Source organism: Aulonocara sp. 'chitande type north' Nkhata Bay, linkage group LG14 (assembly GCF_057382095.1).
Source record: "Aulonocara sp. 'chitande type north' Nkhata Bay isolate Kocher_YH1m ecotype deep benthic linkage group LG14, A_spYH_male_GT1.1, whole genome shotgun sequence".
Classification (NCBI taxonomy): Eukaryota; Metazoa; Chordata; class Actinopteri; order Cichliformes; family Cichlidae; genus Aulonocara; species Aulonocara sp. 'chitande type north' Nkhata Bay.
Window position 1 is genome coordinate 31,838,125 of NC_141357.1, and position 21,429 is coordinate 31,859,553.

The 21,429-nt window shown below is 39.9% G+C and overlaps 1 protein-coding gene across 1 annotated transcript in view; it reads left to right on the plus strand.

The window, feature by feature from the left end:
• LOC147314971 (FRAS1-related extracellular matrix protein 2-like) overlaps positions 1 to 21,178 on the plus strand; it is a 50,366-nt gene extending 29,188 nt beyond the window's left edge. Inside the window, exons 5-24 of the mRNA XM_086262090.1 lie at positions 1,299 to 1,424; positions 1,949 to 2,200; positions 9,800 to 9,949; positions 10,844 to 11,053; positions 11,138 to 11,335; positions 11,511 to 11,675; positions 11,867 to 12,049; positions 12,145 to 12,275; positions 12,399 to 12,554; positions 12,812 to 13,115; positions 13,248 to 13,379; positions 13,557 to 13,888; positions 15,448 to 15,640; positions 15,765 to 15,869; positions 16,099 to 16,226; positions 16,322 to 16,456; positions 17,049 to 17,175; positions 17,778 to 17,965; positions 18,056 to 18,202; positions 19,027 to 21,178. Coding sequence (XP_086118216.1) covers positions 1,299 to 1,424; positions 1,949 to 2,200; positions 9,800 to 9,949; positions 10,844 to 11,053; positions 11,138 to 11,335; positions 11,511 to 11,675; positions 11,867 to 12,049; positions 12,145 to 12,275; positions 12,399 to 12,554; positions 12,812 to 13,115; positions 13,248 to 13,379; positions 13,557 to 13,888; positions 15,448 to 15,640; positions 15,765 to 15,869; positions 16,099 to 16,226; positions 16,322 to 16,456; positions 17,049 to 17,175; positions 17,778 to 17,965; positions 18,056 to 18,202; positions 19,027 to 19,524 — 3,860 coding nt within the window. The 3' untranslated portion in view covers positions 19,525 to 21,178. The remainder of the gene's footprint in view (positions 1 to 1,298; positions 1,425 to 1,948; positions 2,201 to 9,799; positions 9,950 to 10,843; positions 11,054 to 11,137; positions 11,336 to 11,510; positions 11,676 to 11,866; positions 12,050 to 12,144; positions 12,276 to 12,398; positions 12,555 to 12,811; positions 13,116 to 13,247; positions 13,380 to 13,556; positions 13,889 to 15,447; positions 15,641 to 15,764; positions 15,870 to 16,098; positions 16,227 to 16,321; positions 16,457 to 17,048; positions 17,176 to 17,777; positions 17,966 to 18,055; positions 18,203 to 19,026) is intronic.
• The last annotated feature ends 251 nt before the right edge of the window (positions 21,179 to 21,429 follow it).

The following is a 21,429-nucleotide window of genomic DNA, read 5'->3' on the forward strand; positions in this document are numbered from 1 at the left end:
TCTTAAAACAGCTTGTCAGTAACAGAGATGACACGGAGAACAGCATGATACAAATGTGGATATAAATATGGATAATGTTTCTCCTCATCCCATAGGGCTTCAGCTAGTGAAAGCAAAGCATTTGCTGTCAACAGTGTAAGCTAATGATCGTGTTTAGGTGAAGCTTGTTTTGCAAAACTCGTGTCTCTGGAGGGCAATCCTCCCCTCCAGAGACACGAGAAAAAACAAGAAGAAACCCTCCAAAAAACTGACAGCTATCTATCTGCAGTTCTATTTTTGTATCTTCATGCCTTGCACAGACATCTTCTTCGTCTTCATACGCCCATGTCCATTATCATATCATTACACTGTTCATGGTTTCTAAAGTTTTAATATGTGTTTTAACCTCTGAAGGTCAAATATACTCTGCGGGCTTTTAAAACTATATTTCATGTTTCTTTTAACTAAGAGCAGAAAAATTTTATAGCCCAAGGGCACCAATTGAATCACTTGTATTGGTGAAAAATAAATAATTTCAGACCATACTGACTAAAATAGCTCAGAGGGACGAGAGGTGAAGTGCAACCGCATAATCCAATGCAACTGTTTGCATAGGAAGGGAAAGGACAGCTCAAGTTCTAATAGCTTTTCACTGTGGCCAAACATGACACTTACTGAGAAGAATACAAACCATTTGTCTGTGGATTTCATGGCCGAAATGATAAAAACTCATTACCTCGCTAAATGTCACACATGGCTAAGAGATGGAGAGAAATAGATAGAGAGATGCCCGTAAAACTTTAAAGGAAAACAAAAGGTTATACTTTCACGTCTTCTAGCCAATTTATGCGGGCTTATTATTTTCTAAACAGCTTAATTCTTCACGTAACAAATTCCATATTCATCTGCATCAGTTACCAGGTCAATAAGCAGAACTGTTTATTTATTATCCTGTGGAAGCCAATTATAGGTGAGATATTTACTGCGGATAAACAACAAATAGTGTCTGATAAAACATGATGGAAGCACCATCAGCAGAGCTGTAATGAAAGCTGTTGTTGGTCCCAGCGCACACGTCTGTCTAATGAAGGGTTTTGATGCAAATAATCAAAACCATACTTTGATATTCTGAAGCGTTTCCCCTTTCATTATCGCCAGTGCATTTTTATTTCACTTCAGATTATTCTTATCATGCTTAGATCATACATAAGAGATTTCCTCAAATCAATTCTGACGCTACTTAGCTTAAATCATAACAAAACACCGTGTCAGAGTAATGATCTAATATCTTTATTGATGATTTTTTTTTTCACGCGCAGAGTCGACAGTGTTTATACCCTCCGCCGTCTACAACATAGAGGAAGACATAGGTGAGCTGCTTATCCCTGTACGCAGAAGCGGGGATGTCAGCCAGGAGCTCATGGTCATATGTTACACCCAGCAAGGTAACACAATAACTTTGTGTTGAAATGTTTGTGATAAATTGTGTCATTTCTCGAGTGAGTTAGTGCTGTCCTCCACATCAGAAGGATCCCTGTTCTCAGTACTCAGTCTGATCACCTCTTCTCGGTGAAATCTAATTTAGGCTGAGGCTGAATATCTATAAATGGCATCTTTAAAGCAGAAGATGAAGGCTGTCATATTGATAATACATCTGGAGTGCTAATGACTTTCCTCCTTGCACATCAAAAGTGGGTGCAATGTGATACTTAATGCATTAGAGGAAAAATAAAGGCCATATGCTGATCTGCTTTTAATCACTGACTTGACTTGATGAAGATCAATGTTGCATTAAAAGTTTTCATTAAAGAGTGACATTAAGTCGAAAGGCACTGCCTTCTGTTATAGCTTAGTTTGAACTTAGGTCCGTTGTTCATGAAAATCATACATAAATAATTATTTTTAATGTGACGAAAAGTACACTGTTGCGTCATTTTTCTTCCTGTAATTCTGTTTTCTGTCTGCTCAGTTTCTGCAACAGGCACCATCCCCACCACCGTGCTGTCCTACTCCGATTACATCTCCAGGCCTGAGGACCATCACAGCATCCTGCGCTTTGACAAGGGAGAGATAGAAAAATCCTGCCGCATTGTCATCATCGACGACTCCCTGTACGAAGACGAGGAGAGCTTCAATGTCACCCTCAGCATGCCCATGGGGGGCTGTCTGGGCTCCGAGTTTCCCACAGCGAGAATCACAATAATTCCTGATATGGATGATGGTAAGATTACATTACACTGGTCGTAAGTATGCAGTTGAATGCAATCCAGTCTCAAATAGTCAGTGCAGGTTAAGAAATTTGACTGCGGAATCAGTTTAAGGCAATTTCTGCCTGTTTTTCATCTTCACTTTTTCACGTCTGATTAAAGCCTAAAAAAAAGTCAGCATGAATTTGTTCCTTAACTAAGTTTTATTGTATCTTCAGTGTGTTTTTTATTTGTGGGCTTTAATTTAAAAAAATATTTGTAAATGCAAATTTTCACTGCATAAACTGATTCCAAAAGATAAATTCAAACAGATAAGCAGGTTGCAAACATGCTGGTATAGATGTGAACGTGTGTTTGATTTTTTTTTTCCCTGTATGTGTTTGTGCTTGCCTGCCAATGTCTCATAGAGAAAGCATTTGAGTGTGCGATCCTTCTTCCTGAAGGCAAAGCCTTTAGCTCATATCTGCAGGCTCAGACTGGAGGTCTGATAGTCTCCCATATCTTCCTGACGCCTCTTTGTTCCCCAACACCTGATGGCCTTATCCACACTTCTCTATCGCTCAACAATCTCCACAAGCACTGCTGTAAATTCAAGACTCTATGATGCCAGGCAGGCAACACCGCAGCTGAAAAAAAAGCAGCACATTTGCAGAAGGGTCTTCCCTTGAATGAAAATTTATCTGAAGCCATGTAATTGCAAATGTGATGTAACATTCAATTTAGAATTCTAATAGTCAGAAAACTTAGCCAACCATTTATTTTGTGTGTGGCTAAAGTTAGTTAGCTTCACTGAGATTTTTTTTACTACTTTTAGTTAGTTTCATTTCCCATTAGTGAAACCTCAAATGCGTTCAAATCCGCATGTTTTTTATGTTTGATAACAGTCCTGTCATTCACGCTGTTGACTTTAGTTTAGACAGCTTCTGAAATAATATTACCTGTGACCTCAAATGTTTAGCAGCACAGAAATATTCAGTGTTCCATTTCTCGACAATAAAAAAGTAGTAGTTTTTGTTTTAGATCATGGCCAAAAATCACTGCCAACAAGTGCATGAACCTGTGTCACGGTGACTCCAGCAGCAGTTTTCAATTCAGTTTAAAGCCTCAATCTGTGTCAAAGACTTTTTCGCCCATTCAGTTCCCAGGGTACCTGAGGCAGCCACGCTTCAAGTGTGTTTCTTTGACCTCCTTGAGGATGGAGGAAGTTACTAAATTAGAAAGTTTTTATACTGTAGCAGTGTGCGGTGTAACCTGAGAGTGAGCACTAGGCATTTTGACCTCTACTGCTTGTGGGTACTGAATCGAGACTGCCAAAACAGCTGCTGTGAGGTAGAAATTTTTAACTGTATGTACAACAGTTAGTCCTCACAGCAGCCATCCTACTTCACAAAGGGATATTCTTTCACTGCAGCTATTGAATTACACTGTCACAGTCTTCGTGGACGTCTTTGACTCCAACAGTATGAGACATACATGTCTTAACAACCACCAGAGATTCTACCGATTGGAGATCAAGAAAGAATATATCTGTCTTTTACAGACTGTCTGAAAAAGTCTCATAATGCTGTTGCTTGTCTTTTAAATAAAAAAACAGGTTGTGTGGCAAATGAAGCAATTGGATTGTAACAGGTATCACACAGGATAAGATAAGAAAACTTAGTTTGCTTTAGAAGCGATCTCTAAAGTCCTCTAGTGCTGCACAGCTTCTTATAACTGATGAACAACATGTTTGTGCTGGTGCATTACTGAAAGCTGTGAAAGGCAAATTCCTGCTTTGAAATTATCCATCTTGCGTGTGTTATCTTAGCTGTTACAAACTCATCTCTTACCTAAATAATCCTTTCTCGTATCACCAACAGAGGTCTCATTATAAAATATCCAAAATAATAGTCACTGTGCTAATTTGACACCTGCCTTTGCCTACATTATAAGTCCTCAGTGTATTATCAAACAGAGAAAAGAAGAAAAGGATGCTCAGGGCATCATAGGATTAACTCGACTCAGACTGACAGCCAGAATTAACAGTCTGCGCTCTATCTGCTGTCATGTTCTCTTTGCCTCTGGCTTGTGACAGTCAAAATATTCTTATGCATATCAGTTGTCAGAAAGCAATGAACTCACAGTAGTGCGCCTATACAACATAATTGTATGGAGTACAGTACACAGCACACTTTTGAAGAAAGTTCCTTTGTGTTCATTTTGCTGTTATTCTTAAGATCTGGTTCTTACTGTGGAATCTTTTAGTGCCACATGCAGCGAAACATTGCCTGGAGCTGCTGTCTGACAGGTTTGCACCTTATTACAATGACACCATTACCTGACACCTGCACATGCAAATACACACAAAAGGTGCTTATGCACATAATACGTGTAAAGTAGGCACAGCGAGTATAATTTCAGGATTAGGTACCTAATGTTACCGGCAACCACTGTATAAATGGAACGTGAAGAGCAGGGAGAAATAAGGTCATGTCGACCTTTCACTTCTGCCTGAAGGAGGTGATTATTAAATGCCTTTAATGTTGATGGAGAAGTAAATGGTAAGTAGTTCTGAGTCAAGCAGAACAAGACCAATGACATATCTGAAAGAGCAGAGAGGCGGCGGGAGATTCAGTTCCACTTCAAATTTAGCTTTTCTAGCTAGGTATTAAATTCAAGTATGCAATCCAGGTTTGCTTCAGTATATAAGAGCTTGAGGCAAATGGGAGCATCGCATCCTTCTTTGTTATCCCTCTTGTAGGAATGCTTGTCAAGCGGGTTCTATAGGAGGGAGGTAGGAGTCAGATCCTGGCTAAGCACCTGCCCCTGCCTGTGAGAGGTCTGCGCAAGGACTTCCCAGGAGGGCTCAGAGTAGGTTTGCCAGCTTGTGGGGTCAGACAGTTATTAAACATATACTACTGATATTTGCAAAAAAAAAAGGAAAGAAAAAAAAAATAGAAAGAAAGAACTGAAGAGAAAAAAAGGAGGGGAAAAGCAGCTGTCTTCTTTCCAAGCTGGAAAGCTTTAGTGCTGCAGTGAAATATGAAGCACGCGCCAATATATGCACTCCCTGCTCTGTGCAAACACAATCCTGGCCACCTACTGCGGTGGCATGTGCAAGAAACCACACGTGCTGTAGAAGGTGGAGTTGCTATTGTCTGCCAGTAGTCTGATATTAATCTGACAGTTTCTGGAATTCTAAATTGATTATGTCTACAGCTTTTATGCCTAAATGAGGTGAAGTTTACTGCAGTAATAACCAGGTTTAAAGACCCGTGGCACAGAGAGAAGACCTGTTTTCTTTCTGACCAAAAAAATCATTTTACTAATTAGCACCGATGCAGAGATGGCACAGAAACATATATTCAATGTGTATAATATGCATGTACTGTGCAAATGGCATCGGGCTCCCTTTCAGAAACAATTAAACTGTCAGGCTAGAGGTGGAAATACAACAACAAAAATCACTCATAAAAATGAAACAGATACTGAGGAGCAGCAAATTAAAAAGCTAAACAGAAGCCAAAATGTCCTAATAACAAGTGAGGACAGACTGTACTAGCAAACTGAAGCCAAGAGAAGACAGCAGAACGTAACAATGAAGGAAATGGTAAACAACAAAAGAAGCTACAAACTGACAAGCTCTATAGAAATTTAAAAGGCAGCGCGGTAATTAACATGAAACGGTGCCTGCATATGCTCAGAAAGGTTCAGGTGGTTTCTATTACTTATACTGAGATCTAAATGCAAAGCGTTTCACAATCCTTTTCTGTTCTCTTCTCATCAACAGAAATACACACTGATGCAAAAAAAAAAATACACACTACAGAGCTACTGCCCTGTCATAAAAAACCGGAAAAATCCCTTTCGGCTCTGAGCTTATTGTTAAACGTCAGCTTATTGTTAAAGACCTGTGGCACTGACAGAAGACATGTTTTCTTTCCAACCAAAATATTCATTTTACTAATTAGCACACCTTCACCCACAGAGAGGGAATAAAAGTAAGGCAATACCGCCAGACTCTGAGACGGCACAGAAACTGATATTCTTGTTTTTGAAGGAAATTTGACTGATCCATCACTTAAAGTCTCCCCAGGTGGTCTCTGGAGATGTACAACTTTACATATTTCTATGTTAGTCTGGTGGTTTTCTCTTACTCTCACTCGCTCTCTGTGGGTGAAAGTGTGCTAATTAGTAAAATAAATGTATATTCTGGTTGGAAACCACATATATTAAACAATAAGATAGATTGTAGCAATAAATTACAATAAATATATATGATTACTACTTTTCCTGGACACATTTAAATCTTGTAGATTATTAGCACTGAAAGGGATTAATGTTTTCAAGCTGTCCAGGTATTCTGCAGTAACAGGAACATCTGCAAACCATAGAATACCTGCTATTTTCCCAGCAGTCGACCATCTGCGCATAAACGGCCACATCCTTACAGACTCCACTCTGGCTTTTCCTGTGATGGTTCGGAGAAACTTGTCCTTTCTTGCAGCGGTAATTGCTGTTTGATATTGACTTTGCATCCGGGAAAATATTTTGGTGGTTGGGAGTGAAAGACATGAGAATGCTTGTACAGCAAGACTTGACTGGTGTGTTTATCATCTCGTGTCACTTGGCCTGTAAATTTCGCACTGGTTCTGAAGGTATGATTATGACCTGTTTGAAAGATGGGTGGGTTCAGTGCATGTGCTGTACATCCTGGATGGGGATGAATTGAGGAAGACCTCTCAAACCCTGTCATTATGTCTCACCTGGATTCCCGTTCGTTCTGATATAAACAGATGTCTTAAAGCACTTAAGCAGAGAAGTGCTGACTTCAGTCGTCGGCCTTAAGAGGCTCAATCTAGACCTTGCTTTGAATTTTCAAGCCTGCATTGCTGTCAGCCGTTGTTAAAGTTGTTGATTTTCCTGTATTGAATATGGAGTTGATTTTGTATGCATTTTCTGCTGCAGAGAGATTTGTCTAGCACACAGTGGGCAGAAGTGCATTTGCCAGGGCTCAATTGAATCTCACCATTAGACAAGCCACTTAACGCTGTGGGAATGTCATGCAAAGTTCAAGTGAAATCAAGCAGTCAGTGGGAGCGCAACAGTCTCCTTAGGGATGTCTGCGTCTCTCCTTGTGCCTCTTCTTTTATACTATGTCCACTCATATGCAACAGTAAGGATATTTCTTTGTTTGCTATTGTGTTTCCGGCATATTACACAATAATGGGACGAGCACAATGATTAAATCAAAGGGCCTCTTACTTCTGATCTACATTTTTATGTTTAATTTCAAAAGAAGAAGCCCTGTGGCTTTTTGCTTTTATTCCACATTTAAAGTTTGTTCCTCTGTATACAAAGATATGGGATTTCAATAGTTTACATGATTTTGCATAATACAAATAGGTCTAAATGTGCATCATCACCACTAACATCCATGTAATCTTAGATGTGCTTTGAGGTATAGGAGGCTACTGCTCGTGAATCAAGGATACGGTGGCTTACCTTTCATTTAATGAGTCATAGTTCTTTGAAGCTCAGTGTTTGTCTGCTGCACAAACCTTATCTGATTACTGGGCTAGTACAACAGGGCCTGAGTTGCTGGCTGCTAACCTCAGGTTAGTAGATCTGATTACTCTTCCAGTTGAGGTCCCACTGCAGGCAGCCAAAACCATCTTTGTTTGTTCTCTCTGTGGGTAGAAATTCTGGCAGCTGCAAGACTCTTGATGCACCACTCTTTGTCTTGGCCATGCTCTCAGAACAGATTAAAGCATAAAAGTCGTATGTCCTTTGCTTACACTTAGGAATAATATTACTTCAATCGCAGAGATGGTTTCTCTAAGAACCATGAAACCCCAGGCTTTGCTTAAAAGACCCGTTCCTTTTTTGAACTTGTCTTTTCTTGCTAACATCGAGCAGTTGCTGCCACGGCAGACTGCATCAAAATATTCAAGATCTTCTAAGAGTCAGATTACTTAGAAGTATAATGTGGTGAAAAATAATAAACACTTTTCCCTGATCTGTAATTGAGCCTGGCAGCACTATTGACAGTTAATCTCTGTCACTAATTCTCTGTTTCCTTGATCTTGCGTTTTGGTTTCACTAGATAACATAATCATAACGCATAACAGCGTGGATTTGGTTAGGTTTTCTTTTTTTTCATTGCGTTTATCGCTCCGTTCCACATATTCAGTTTTGCCCCATACTGTGTGATGAGAAACAGCTAAGTACCTTTTTGTAGGTGTATTGTCATGGAAACCACAACTCTGCCCATGGCCACTGACATTCACTTAATTTATTCATTATTTGGTCACAGTAGCTTTTGAAAGCCCAAGGTTTTTACTGCTCAGTTGTGGCTCTCATTAGTGATATTAACTACAGTACTGTGCAAAAATCTTGAGCCACCTCTCATTCCTTTATATTTTGTTGTATCTACACATAACAGACAGCTTGGCAAAGAAACAATTTACATTGTCAAAATGTATTTTTAGGTACTTTGTTACTAGCACCTTTTTGCAAAAACAGTCTGCACAGGCATTTGACAGCAACTATTATTTGTGCACCAACAAGATGATTTCCAAAGAGCTATTAGCTGAAAACATTGCATGTCTTGACATGCTGTGCAGTGTTTCCTTAAAAACAGTGAGCAAACTGGACAAATGGGGGAATTTTTTTTTTACCTGATTTTTGTTTTTAAGAAAAATGAGAGCCACATATGAGGATATTTGTTTAAAAGTTTAATAGAAGAGTGGCAGTATAATGTCCTCGTAAGTGGATATCAGGCCCTTGTAGAGCAAAAATTTGTATTTTGGTCTAGACAACCCAAAATGTTATGTCCACATATGTGGACGCCAAGTCCTAGGAGGTTAAACAAAAACTGGACTGAGTGGCAAAAGGTCTTATGGAATCCAAATGTAAAACTTTTTGTTCATTCATGTCGTTATCAGTATGTTCAGTTGTGAGCGGTACTACAGGGAGTGTCTACAGCAATCTGTATTAACCCCCCCAAAATTCTTACAGCATTTTCTTAGGAGAATGTCCACCAAAGTCCAAACCCTTACACAACCATTTCACCTGCAGCATAACATGCTGGACATCATTGCGAGGACGCTGGTTCTGAAAGAGTTAACTAGAATAACAGTGGGTGAGTTTGGCTGCAGTGGAATCTCAGCTCAGCTCATAGAAACACTAATTGCAGTCAGGCAGGCCTGGGCTGGCGTATGGAGCTTTACAACCCCCCAGACCTTCTGTCAGGCCTCCTGTCTGGCTCTCAGACCCATCGCTATCAAAGTGAGCTCCACCAGTACAAAACCAGCCATCAGGTTTCTTTTTTTCCCTTTGGATACTTGTCACAGTTATAGGAATGCCACCAAAACATCGTGCCAGGAAGTTAGAAAGCACTATTTAAGGTCTACAATTACTGTGTTCGCTACCTGCTGCTTATTCAATGGAAATGTTCCTTTAAAATCTCCTGTAATCAGAGATAATTTTACAGGTTATTTTACCTATTAAAAGATTCAACTCAGCAATTACACCAGACATTCAGATATCCTGTTGTGATTCAGGTTGAAGGTTTTTTATGGTCTGCATTCTCCCACGTGCTTTTCCTCATGTTTTTTTTCTCTCGTTTCCAGATCCCGTCTTCTACTTTGGCAACACAGACTACCACGTGGATGAGAGTGATGGCTACGTGGAGGTGCAGGTGTGGAGGACAGGGACTGATCTTTCCAAAGGAGGAACTGTCACAGTGCGCTCCAGAAAGACAGATCCGGTCTCAGCTGAAGGTATCTGCTGGTCCCCTTCTCTAACGGCGTTGTCTAGTTTATTCTTAGATAAATGTAAATCACAGAAAACAAAAGATTTAAGATGTCACATTGATAGTCATTTTGAGCTCAACTGTGCAAACAGATTTCAGCACTGAATATGTTGAGTGGATGGCCTAGGGGAATGTAAACACTGGTTAAAGGTGGGGGGAGAGGAGCTAGGGCTTTTCTGTTCGGACCATGTCTTATACGCGCTGGATCTACACATTGTTGTGAGGATAATGACAGTCTGACTGAGAATAGAGCTTCAGGAATGCATGCCAATTGTTCTGCTTGTTCCTAACCGCTTTCGACTGTAAGACTGGTTGCTATCCCTTCAAGTCTGCCCTATAGCGTCTATTATCTGGTTCCCCCAGGCAGTCTTCTCTTCTTTGCACAGATTCCTAATATCTCTACTCCTGCTTGCTTTTTAACTGCAAAAATAACCAAAATCTAATCATATGCAGCATGTTAGAAATTCAGACTCACACTTATAAGTGGGTCATAAGTACATGAAAAAAAAGCCTGGGGGCAAAGTTTGAGCTCTCAATACTCAGACTCTTCACGGAATAGCAGATGAATAACCTGTCAGCACTCAGGGAGATGTCCAGATTCTAGCAGTGCTGCTTTAATATCACAACAAATTCCAATTGTTCATGCCTATGAAACATGAAATAGAAACAGGGATTTTGCTAGCATGAAGTATAGAACTTTTCAACTTGCTTGCAGCCTGAGATTCACAAATGCATTATGAACATGAGAGCTGTTGTCAAGAAAAATATGGTCATGTACTGTAGTTGATTTTTGCTATATGCACTACGTTTTATAAACACTGTTCTTTGAAACACGTCTGACCTATATTGTGTTGTGGGGCAGCTGGTGTGGATTACGTGGGGATCAGCAGGAATCTAGACTTTGCACCAGGGGTCACCATGCAGACAGTTCGTGTGACAATCCTGGATGATCTGGGTCAGCCAGTGCTGGAAGGGCCAGAGAAGTTTGAACTGGTACTACGGATGCCAATGAATGGGATCCTCGGGGAGCCAAGCAAGACTGCTATCATCATCAACGACTCAGTTTCTGACTGTGAGTGAAAATATGGGATGCAATGAGAGCTTATTAACATGGCCACACTTATCTTTATGTATTATTTCTGATTTTTGGATTTAGTGCCAAAGGTGCAGTTCCGTGAAGCTACGTATGTGGGCAATGAGAACTTGGGGCAGATCTCAGCCACTGTATACCGTAGCGGTGATATCAGTTACAAGTCCACAGTACGCTGTTACAGCAGACAGGGAACAGCACAGGTCATGATGGACTTCAATGAGAGGCCTAACACAGACGCTTCTATCATCACCTTCTTACCAGGTTGTGTAGTAAAACCTTACACATGTCCTCTTACATGGTTTGTGTGTGTGTGTATTTCTTACCTGCCCATAGTATTATAAAACACCTTGTGCTATAAAAAAAAAGAATTAAATTGGAACATTCAATTCTGAAATATAGTTGGAATGGTTAATTACTCATTTGTACTTTTTTTCAGGAGAAATTGAAAAACCGTGTTTACTGGTTTTGGTTGATGACACTGAACATGAGGAAGAGGAAGAGCTCCGTCTTGTTTTGGGAAGCCCTAAGAGTGACTCTCCATTTGGAGCATCCATTGGAGAGCAAAATGAAACACTCATTAAGATAAAAGATGATGGCGACAGTAAGAATCCTTTTTTTGGGCTAAAGACAGTGTAAAGGCTTTTGATATCATTATAACACATTTAAAGTTAGATTAGATCTACAATAGTGTTTTTTAACAGATCACAAAGGTTGTGCCCACTGTGACTGTAATATATGGTATGTGGAAATGTCACAGTTATACTTTACTATCAATATTTCATGGTTTTTCAGAGGCAATTATTAGTTTTGGAGAGACCAAATTCAGTGTGACTGAGCCCAAGGAAAGTGGCCAAGTGTCTGTAGTAAGGATCCCAGTGCTGCGTGCTGGAGACACATCCAAGGTCTCTGTTGTCCGAGTTCACACCAAAGATGGATCTGCTACCTCTGGGGAGGACTACCATCCCATATCTGAGGGTAAATAATACCGCCAGGCACTTTTATCCCTCTAGCACAATTCTGAAATTTGCTCGAAAATATATTTGTCAAGTGTCTTTCCTTTCTCTCTGCAGAAATTATTTTCAAACAAGGTGACAGAGACCATTTTGTGGAGGTGGAGATTTTATATGATGGTGTAAGAGAAATGAGGGAGGCGTTCACTGTGCATCTGAAGCCTGATGAGAACATGGTGGCAGAGACAAAGGTGAAAGCCAAACTAAATTAGTGTTTACCTTTAAAGCATCTAATTACCACGTTATCACTTTGCAATCAGTAATTTGTTCCCGTTTAAGAACCTCTCTTAATTGCTCTTATTGTCAATCAGCAGATGAGTAAAGCCATAATTTATATTGAGGAGACCAACAGCATGGCAGATGTGACATTCCCCTCAGTGCCCAGAGTGGTGTCGTTGCTGCATTACGATGACCCTGATGGAACCAGGGGCTCTCTGCCTGTGGCCGGATACCCAGTCATTTGTGTCACTGTATGTCCTAACTGATGCTATGATAAATAGATAATTGTTGTCATTTTCTGTGTTAATGGTTAATTTAACAAAAATTCATCTGGACTTGTCTCACAAGTCCAGATGAAATCTCTTAATGAGGTAGTATTTAACAGATGTGCACACTTTTTTTATTACGAGCTACCTTCAGGGCTCCTCGCTGGCATAAAGAAACAATTTTGCTGTAGGTTTTGGTGGTGAATTTCACTTAAATGTACTGTTTCTTTTCCCATTTCCAGGCTTGTAATCCTAAGTACCTAGACTACGACAAAACAGGCTCCATCTGTGTCAGCGAGAACATCAACAATACCCTAACTCGGTATCGTTGGCTCGTCAGCGCCCCCACTGGTCCAGACGGCGTCACCAGCCCGATGAGGGAAGTTGACTTTGACACCTTCTTCACCTCGTCTAAAATGATAACTCTGGATTCAGTGTATTTCCAGGCTGGTTCTAGGGTTCAGTGTGCAGCAAGAGCTGTGAACTCTAATGGAGATGAAGGTCTAGAACTCACTAGCCCCATAGTATCCATCAGCACGGACGAGGGTGAGTTTAGTCCATTTGTTAACTTTGAACATTTAGTGTCTTTCATAAAAAGAGTTAACCATAACAAAAGCTTGAACTGTTTTTTAGAGAAATAGAATATTTGATGTTGCTTTGTATTTGTCATGGTTGCAGGGATGTGCCAGCCCCGTGTTGCAGGCACAGTGGGGGCCGAGCCCTTCTCTGCTAAGCTGCGATACAGTGGAGCAGAAGACACAGACCACCCCAATCTTATCAAACTAACTGTCACCATGCCTCACATTGATGGTAAGCAATTCCTGACTAAAAATTAAGACTAATAGGAAATCATGCAGAGACAGAATGTTGTTTTGAAACATCATTCGTGTCACTGATCAACCATATTATTTTAATAAGAAGCTACTTAAGTTATTCACCAATTATTAATGTGTCTGCTGTCCAACTGCTACATGTGTGTTTCTGTAGGTATGTTGCCTGTAGTATCTACACGGCCTCTGTCAAACTTTGAGCTGACGCTTAGCCCCGACGGTACCCGTGTTGGGCACCATCGCTGCTCCAACTTGCTGGACTACACTGAAGTTAAGACTCGTTATGGCTTCCTCTCTGATGCCACCAAAAATCCAGAAGTAATTGGCGAGACTGCACCTTACCAGTACAGCACTTCCCTCAGGGGATCCAGCACACTACGATTCTACAGAAACCTTAACTTGGAGGCTTGTTTGTGGGAATTCACAAGCTACTATGACATGTCTGAGCTGCTCAGCGACTGTGGAGGCACCATCGGAACTGACGGACAGGTAAGCAGTCCTGCCTTGGAGGTCTGGCTCACCTTTGAACCCGTGGCTAAAACAAGCCTTGTCCATTTGCCTAGTTGTTTTTTACTTTGAAGATGAGGTAAATCCTGGCAGATAAAGACGACATTGTCTGGAGATCTCTTCAGTTCCTGAGAGGACCATGGTTTTGTCTTGCTAAAGTAGCAAGTCTCCCCATTTTCCTTTTTTTTTGCTATTGGCACATATGCCTTACAGGCATCAACATATTCTTAATTTAAGTTCAGTTAATTAAAACAGTGTTGATAAAGATGGTTTGGAAGCGTACGGGGGGCAAATCATGGTAAAAACCTCCTCTACAATCCATGCTGATGATTATTAATTCATGCCCTGCAGCACTTGCAAATATATTTTGGCTCTGAGGATATGTCAAATTGTATATTGGTTTGCTATTATAATGGGAGATACTTATTTTACATAGCTCCGGGTTTATTTAATAACAAGGGCATCACCCAGGAGATAAAACCTTTCTCAACAAGTGGAACTTTGTTGCCTTAAGTTATGAGATCTAAAAGTGAACATAGCAGAAATAAACACGTCTTAGCAAGTAAGCAGTCTGCTGCCAGTAACATAAACTTGATTGCATATTTCTTTATTTATTAGTGACCACATTTATCGGAGATATTATTTAAAAAAACAAACAATACATTTATAAGTTAGGAAAAGATATTAATGATGTTTTTTTCACTGGTATACATTTATATACAGGACTTGTACTGTGTATAAATTTATAGAGTCAGGCCTCACAGGTTCACTTTGAGCATCAGTGGAAAAAGGAACAGTCTTTTTTGTGGCTGCCCTGTGACCCAAGTGCTCTTCTAAGTGGGCAGGCTGGCTGATTGGAGACAACTCTGTGCAGGTCGGGGCGACTGTCATGTCACAGTGCAGGGCTTAGTGCCCAGCCTAACAGGCCACAGGAATCTATTAAAGCCCAGCAGGTTGTGTCAGAAGGCCATTCTGCAAATCGTTTGCCTGAGCTCTAAATGCCCAGAGGCGTAGGCACGTCTCCACATGAACACAGAGCCAGTGCAGGCAGGTACCGCTCACAGGTCAGAGGAAAGTGCAGATACCAGAGACTGCTCCCACTTTCACCACTTTGACCATTTTAAGACAGCTCTTTTAGAGCAGGAATGTTTCCAGTGAGTCAGTATCTCCAGCAGCAGTATCACATATGTAGAGCATTATTGCAGCCACATGACAGTTATAAAACGGCATAAAAATGCAGTCATATCTTACTACTATACATCTTAAACTGGACTTGTTGGTGTCAGATTTCCCTGTAAAGTGTCCTTTAGGTCCACAGCACACACATATACTGTACACATGACTACATGCGTGTTATTAACTTCAATAACATGAAGCATTTTCAAAATATACCTTAAAACAGCCACAATGGCAGAATATTATCCCTCATTTTCTTTGTGAGCTATTCTATGTGATGATGTCATGATGTTGTTATGTCTTTGAACCTCAGGAACAAGACCAGGTTCGCCTTTGAAGTTTAAATGTAATCTTTGTCACTGCAGGTGCTTAATCTGGTCCAGTCCTTTGTGACCCTACGAGTCCCATTACATGTGTCATATGTCTTTCACTCCCCCGTGGGAGCGGGAGGATGGCAGCACTTTGACTTACAGTCAGAGCTGAGGCTCACATTTGTGTACGACACTGCCATCTTATGGAGAGATGGAATCGGTAGCCCGCCAGAGGCTGAACTACAAGGCAAGATTTGAGCTGCTGTTTGCAACAAAGATTTAACACAATACTTTTATGTCATTTCTACAATCTAAGGCCCTGTAAATTAATGAAGTATGCAACCTAAAGTAGTCTGTCATTGTCTTTGCAGGTGCCCTTTACCCAACCAGCATGCGTATAAATAGTCAAGGACAACTAGTTGTCAACTTCCGCACAGAAGCTCGATTCAGAGGCCTGTTTGTGTTTTCACATCCAGGTATGTCACATCAGTTATACAATATGCAGTTTAAATGCAATGCTGCTCTTTAGCACGTCATAATATGTTTCAAAAATGTCAAATAAACAGATTCTAGAAGATGTTTAGTGTAAAAAAGGGTGACCACGGCTTTGCAGATTTTACCTGTGGCTTATATTTAACTAATGATATTAACCAATAAGGTTGTTTTATGTTTGCTTCTGATGACTGATGTCTTTTTTCCCAACAGCTTCACCACTCACCTCCATGGTTATGTGTCCTGAACACCCTGGTTTAACCTTTAACCTTAGCCTTGTCAGGACTGAGCCAACTTACAGCCAGCCTATCCAGCAGTGGATATTCATCTCTGATTTTGCTGTGAGGAGAGAGTTTGCTTTTAAAAACAGCCGCATTTGTTTTCTCATTTATTTTTCTTACACTTTATTCTTAATTAATCGAATTTTTCCACTCAGGTGCGTGACTACTCTGGCATGTACACAGTGAAGCTCCTCCCCTGTACGTCCCCTCCCAGCCTGGAGTACGCAGTCCCTCCTGTCTGCAATCCCAGAGAGCCTCTCACCTTTGACCTGGATATCCGCTTTCAGCAGGTAATTCCACCTTGTCTAACAAGTTACGCCTGCATCAGATTTAACCATTTATTCAGAATGAAATGTATTTGTGTTTAGTGGCTACACTGTTTAAGTGATAAACATTTTAACTACTGTGACAGCAATGAAACACTATTACAAAACCCCTAATTATTTTTTTTAAAAATGTCTTAATTAAGTGGCATACTGAACTTGGTAGTATGGTGCCAGTGGATAATTTTGTCTTTGCAGTTTCTGGATTAAATTCTGTGGCTATTGTTTGCAAATACAGATATATATTTTTTAAAAAAAGCAAATAAAAATTAATCACGATCACGTTTTGGAGATTGAATTTCAGAAAATACAATTCCTCCTCTGCTCTCCACATTTACTGTTTGTCTACTTATAAATCCAAGTATACGCAAGAGCGATTGGTCAATAGGGCAAAAGGGAGTCCAACCTGTTACTTGTAGGGTCTGTCTAACAAAGTATCCTGTGAATGTAAAAACAAAAAAGAAGACCATTCAAATCTTCACATTTGGTAGTTAAATATCTAAACTATAAATAAATAGTAAATATGTTTTTTTGTTTTCTGTCTTCTGTGTCTTTTTAGGTTAGTGATCCAGTGGCTGCTGAGTTCAGTCTGAACACACAGATGATCTTACTTTCTAAACGGACACTCTGGCTCTCAGACGGCTCCATGGGCTTTGAACAGGAGAGTGACACTGCTTTCTCAGAGGGTAATACTGTAACATTTCTAAAACGCCTTGAAAATCTTGAAAAATAAAATAAAATTAAAATATGAAAAGAAAAAATAACATTAAAGGAAATAAATATGCTCCAAGCTCGAAATATTTCTGTGAATGTTTTCATTGCTCAGCTGCGTGGACTTCTCTTCATTCTACAGATCAAAAAGAAATCCCTGTGTGATGAATGGTTCTGTTGATTTGGCAGAAACGTCCCCCATTATTTACTGACTCAACAAAACAAAATGAAAGGAAAATGAGGGCTTCATGAAGTGCCATTCTGACTACTTCCACATCTTTTTCCTAAACAGGCTAATTATGAGAATGCCTGCATTTTGTGTCCATCAACAAGGTCTTAAAACACTTAAAGTCCTTGAAGCTGCTGTCTGAGTCAGTGTAGAGAGTGAGAGTGGCTTTAGCTGGGCTTTTAGTGGTTTTTCCTCATTATATAGCTGAGCAAAGTACAGTCATTTGAGAGAACTGAACCTGCAGGCATAATAGAACCACTTTTACTAACTTTTCATTAAACCATCAAATTTATGCTTGTAATGACTGATGTTTTACTCGTGATGAAATCTTTATTTCTTTTTTATCAGGGGATGCAGTTTATGGGAGAGTGATGGTGGATCCAGTACAGAACTTGGGCAGCTCCTTTATTTGTAACATCGAAAAAGTGTTCCTGTGCACTGGAGCAGATGGATACGTCCCTAAATATAATCCGAGCAATTTTGAGTTCGGCTGTCTGGCTGATGCTCCATCACTGCTTTACAGATTCAAGATCATTGTAAGTAATAAAAGAATATTTCTTATAGTATCACGTGTACTCTGGGCCTATTCAAACTTCATCGTTTCCTGTGTAATTCTTTGACTTCAGGACAAGGCCCAGCCGGAGACACAGGCTCGGGTATTTGGTGATGTACCTTTTAATGCCTTCCTGGCAGTGGATGACCCCGGTGCTTTAGCACTGGTGAGACAACCTGGTTCAGATGGTTTCAGAATGGATTCTACAGCTCTTTTCCAGGTCAGTAAAAACAAATTGAAAACACACACTAAATACTTCACACGATCTAAAATCACAAACCTATGAGTCATTCCAGAGAAAACATTACACTGAAACTATTTAGAGCTAACTTAACCTGCCTTTATGGTGTGAGCATGGTATCCCACTCTGTAGAGATCACAGACTAATAGCTCTAGACTAATGGGTTTTTATTGCGCTGACATTTTATCCCTAACAAGCTGATAGAGAAAAAGACCTAATGACCAGACACAGTCTGTGCCCTCATGAAAAGCTCCTTAGGTTGGCTTTCATAGAGGTTATGATACCAGAGTTATGTATTTTTGGTATGACTCACACTCTCCACTTTTCACCATGTCCAAATTGCTGCTTTTGGTCAGGGAATCTATGTTTCTTGGCTTGTTAACAAGGAAAAGTCAGTATCATTAAGTCTGCAGACTGGCAGGGCATTTTCCAATGGTTAAACAAGTTTTGTGCTTTTCTATTCAGTTTATGCAGTGACTGGACTGAACTGGACTGTGAGGTTTAGCTCTGTTTTAATCACAAAATAAAACTGAAGTTGTTCCTTACAAGAAAATGTCAAAAAATAAAGGTTTCATAGCACATACGTACTACTCTCTGCACGGAACTGTTAGATCTGACTCTAATGGTTATAGTTTAATAAAGCTGGCAGTTAAGGATCTCTGAGAATAGATATACTTTTAGCCTTCCACTAAAATATAGGGAGGAGGTGGCAAAAACCCCTTTATCAATTCTGTCCTTTTCTTTACCTGGGTAATTTGAGACACATGGATGGACATTAAAATAATAGCTGTTGCTCGTTTCAGGTGGCTGCAGGAAGAGAGTGGTACATACACACCATCTACACTGTCCGGTCCAAGGACAATGCTAACCGTGGCATAGGGAAGAGAAGCCTGGAGTACCACGTGATGAGTCAGCACACTGATTTGCTACCGAAGAGTCAACATCGCCTCAGAAGATCAGCTAATGATGTCCTAGATATAGTAGAGGACATTGGTGTGAGTAACAATCGTGGCACCAACATCCTGCACATCGCCCTGGACCGCAGTGGCCAACAGAGGACGAGCCCGGACAGGGAGATCTTTACCAAAGGACAGATCCCTCGAGAGCTCAAAGAGAGGGACGGTGACGACAGCCTGGTTTTGATGATTGGTATCTTTGTGGGGCTGCTACTTACCGTTCTCGTCATCATTGTGGTGGTGTTACTAGTTCGGTCCAAACAAGAGAAGAAAGAAGTGCCCAGGAACTCCAGCAGCGCAGAGCCCATGATGACACAAAACATCAGTGACAGCTCAGAGGTCTAACTGACAGACTGAAGATCGAGAAAGTTATTTTATGTTGCAAGTGCCTCACATTTACATAAAAAAACTGAAGATTGCGTGTGAAACAACACAAACTACAAGAGCTTTGATTCTATTCAGAAATCTACTTGAAATATTGCATCACTCCTCATGCTGGAGAGTGGTCTGGACACTAGGAAACGGACAGTGTTAGTAGCTGTTTTAAGGCACTTGCCAAGTTGTCACTTATTAATTGGCCTTTGATGCCACTTGATCCAAAAAGGTGTTATTAGGTTTCCAAAGGTGCTACAGAAGATGCCTCTTACCTTGAATGGTGTTTGGTGTTTTGCTGAGTAGGTCTAGAGAGGCCGGATATTTTGCATTTGCTGACACTGTCCACAGTACGCTTTCACTGGAAAAACCTGTCTGTTCTTACAGAGAATGATTCGATTCTGTGTGTGCCTAAGAAGTCACAGGACTTTACGGTTTTATGATGTAAAATGTGTGTCCTGTGTGTTCAGTAAAACGCTCAATTGAAAATCATCCAAGTGAATATAATTTTCTTGTGCTTATGTTCTTGCATGCAATTAATTTTTGTACTTTAGGATTTTAAAAAAGTCTCACTGCTGATTTAAACTGGCTTGTGGCAAATGTGTCTGATCTACTGTACTTCCACATGTTTGTATTTTACAGTATATCCCATGAGAAACTGTATTTATCTAATGGTTATTGTTCTTCTCTTAGTTAACATATGACACTGAATCAGATAGGGGAACTTAAACAGTTCTCTTAAAGGATCCTGTGGTGTTACAGCAGCTTTCGGGATAGCTGGTCTGCAGTGTACAGTGTAGTGTAGTAATGGTTTCACATCCATTATTTTTAACAGGAACTACATTCATAACTGGTACGCTTAAATTCTGCTGTAAGTGTTGCCTACTGTAGCTTTGTAGAGCTTGCTAAATCCCTTTCTCAACAGGGCTACATGTTGACTGTGCTTTTTTTTATGCTTTATTTCACTTAAAGGGAATGAAATGTTTAATCTGCAATCATTCTCTCTTTGATTTTTTGATATTTTGGTTTTAAATATATTTATTTTCCAAGTATTGTTCTGTTGACACAAATCAATCCTTTTCCACCTTTGATTTTGATTCATCAAATCTTTTTTTCTCAAACGGTATGACATGCTTATTATTGTGATATTGCAGTAGATATTAACAGTTTGCATTGAAAGAAAAAATGCTAAAAACTTTATCCATGTTGCCATAAAATCTGATTACCTCATACTGCTGTGTATCCTATAATAAACATCAACTTCATAATCACTTTATAAATGTCAAGTTTGTTTGCTTTTTTATTATTATTTTGAAATTGAAAACAATTCTATGCAACCTGTGATAAAATACCTTGATGAAATGTTTATCCACAGTATGATTTTTTTGTTTTTCGGTGCACATTTTGCTTGCTAATCTAGGTTTGACACTGTATCAATGTACTGTGCTTCTTTTACTATACTCTAATACGCTGAGTGCATTTTTTATGCACAATGATGTATCTATGTATATACACATATGTATTACATATAAATATACCATTTGGATGTTTTGGGAACAGTTATTGTTAAAAGATGCATACTGTATGTGCTGTAAGTATTTGTAACATAGACCAGGAAGACAACATGGTCTGCAAATAAATAATTTTTCAAGAAAATAGCATTGAACTTAATGATTTCATGAAATCTGTATAAATATAGAAATATTGGGAAAAGCAGCGTCATAACAAGCCAGTGAAATTGAAATTTGTACCCACTGTAGCCCAGAATGTGTGTCCCCAGTGCCTGTGTAAATTACAATTTCATTTTCACTACTGTTAAACGATTTGGTTTTATTTGGGGAGAAAAAAAATTTCCCTGCAGAGCAAACAAACAAATGT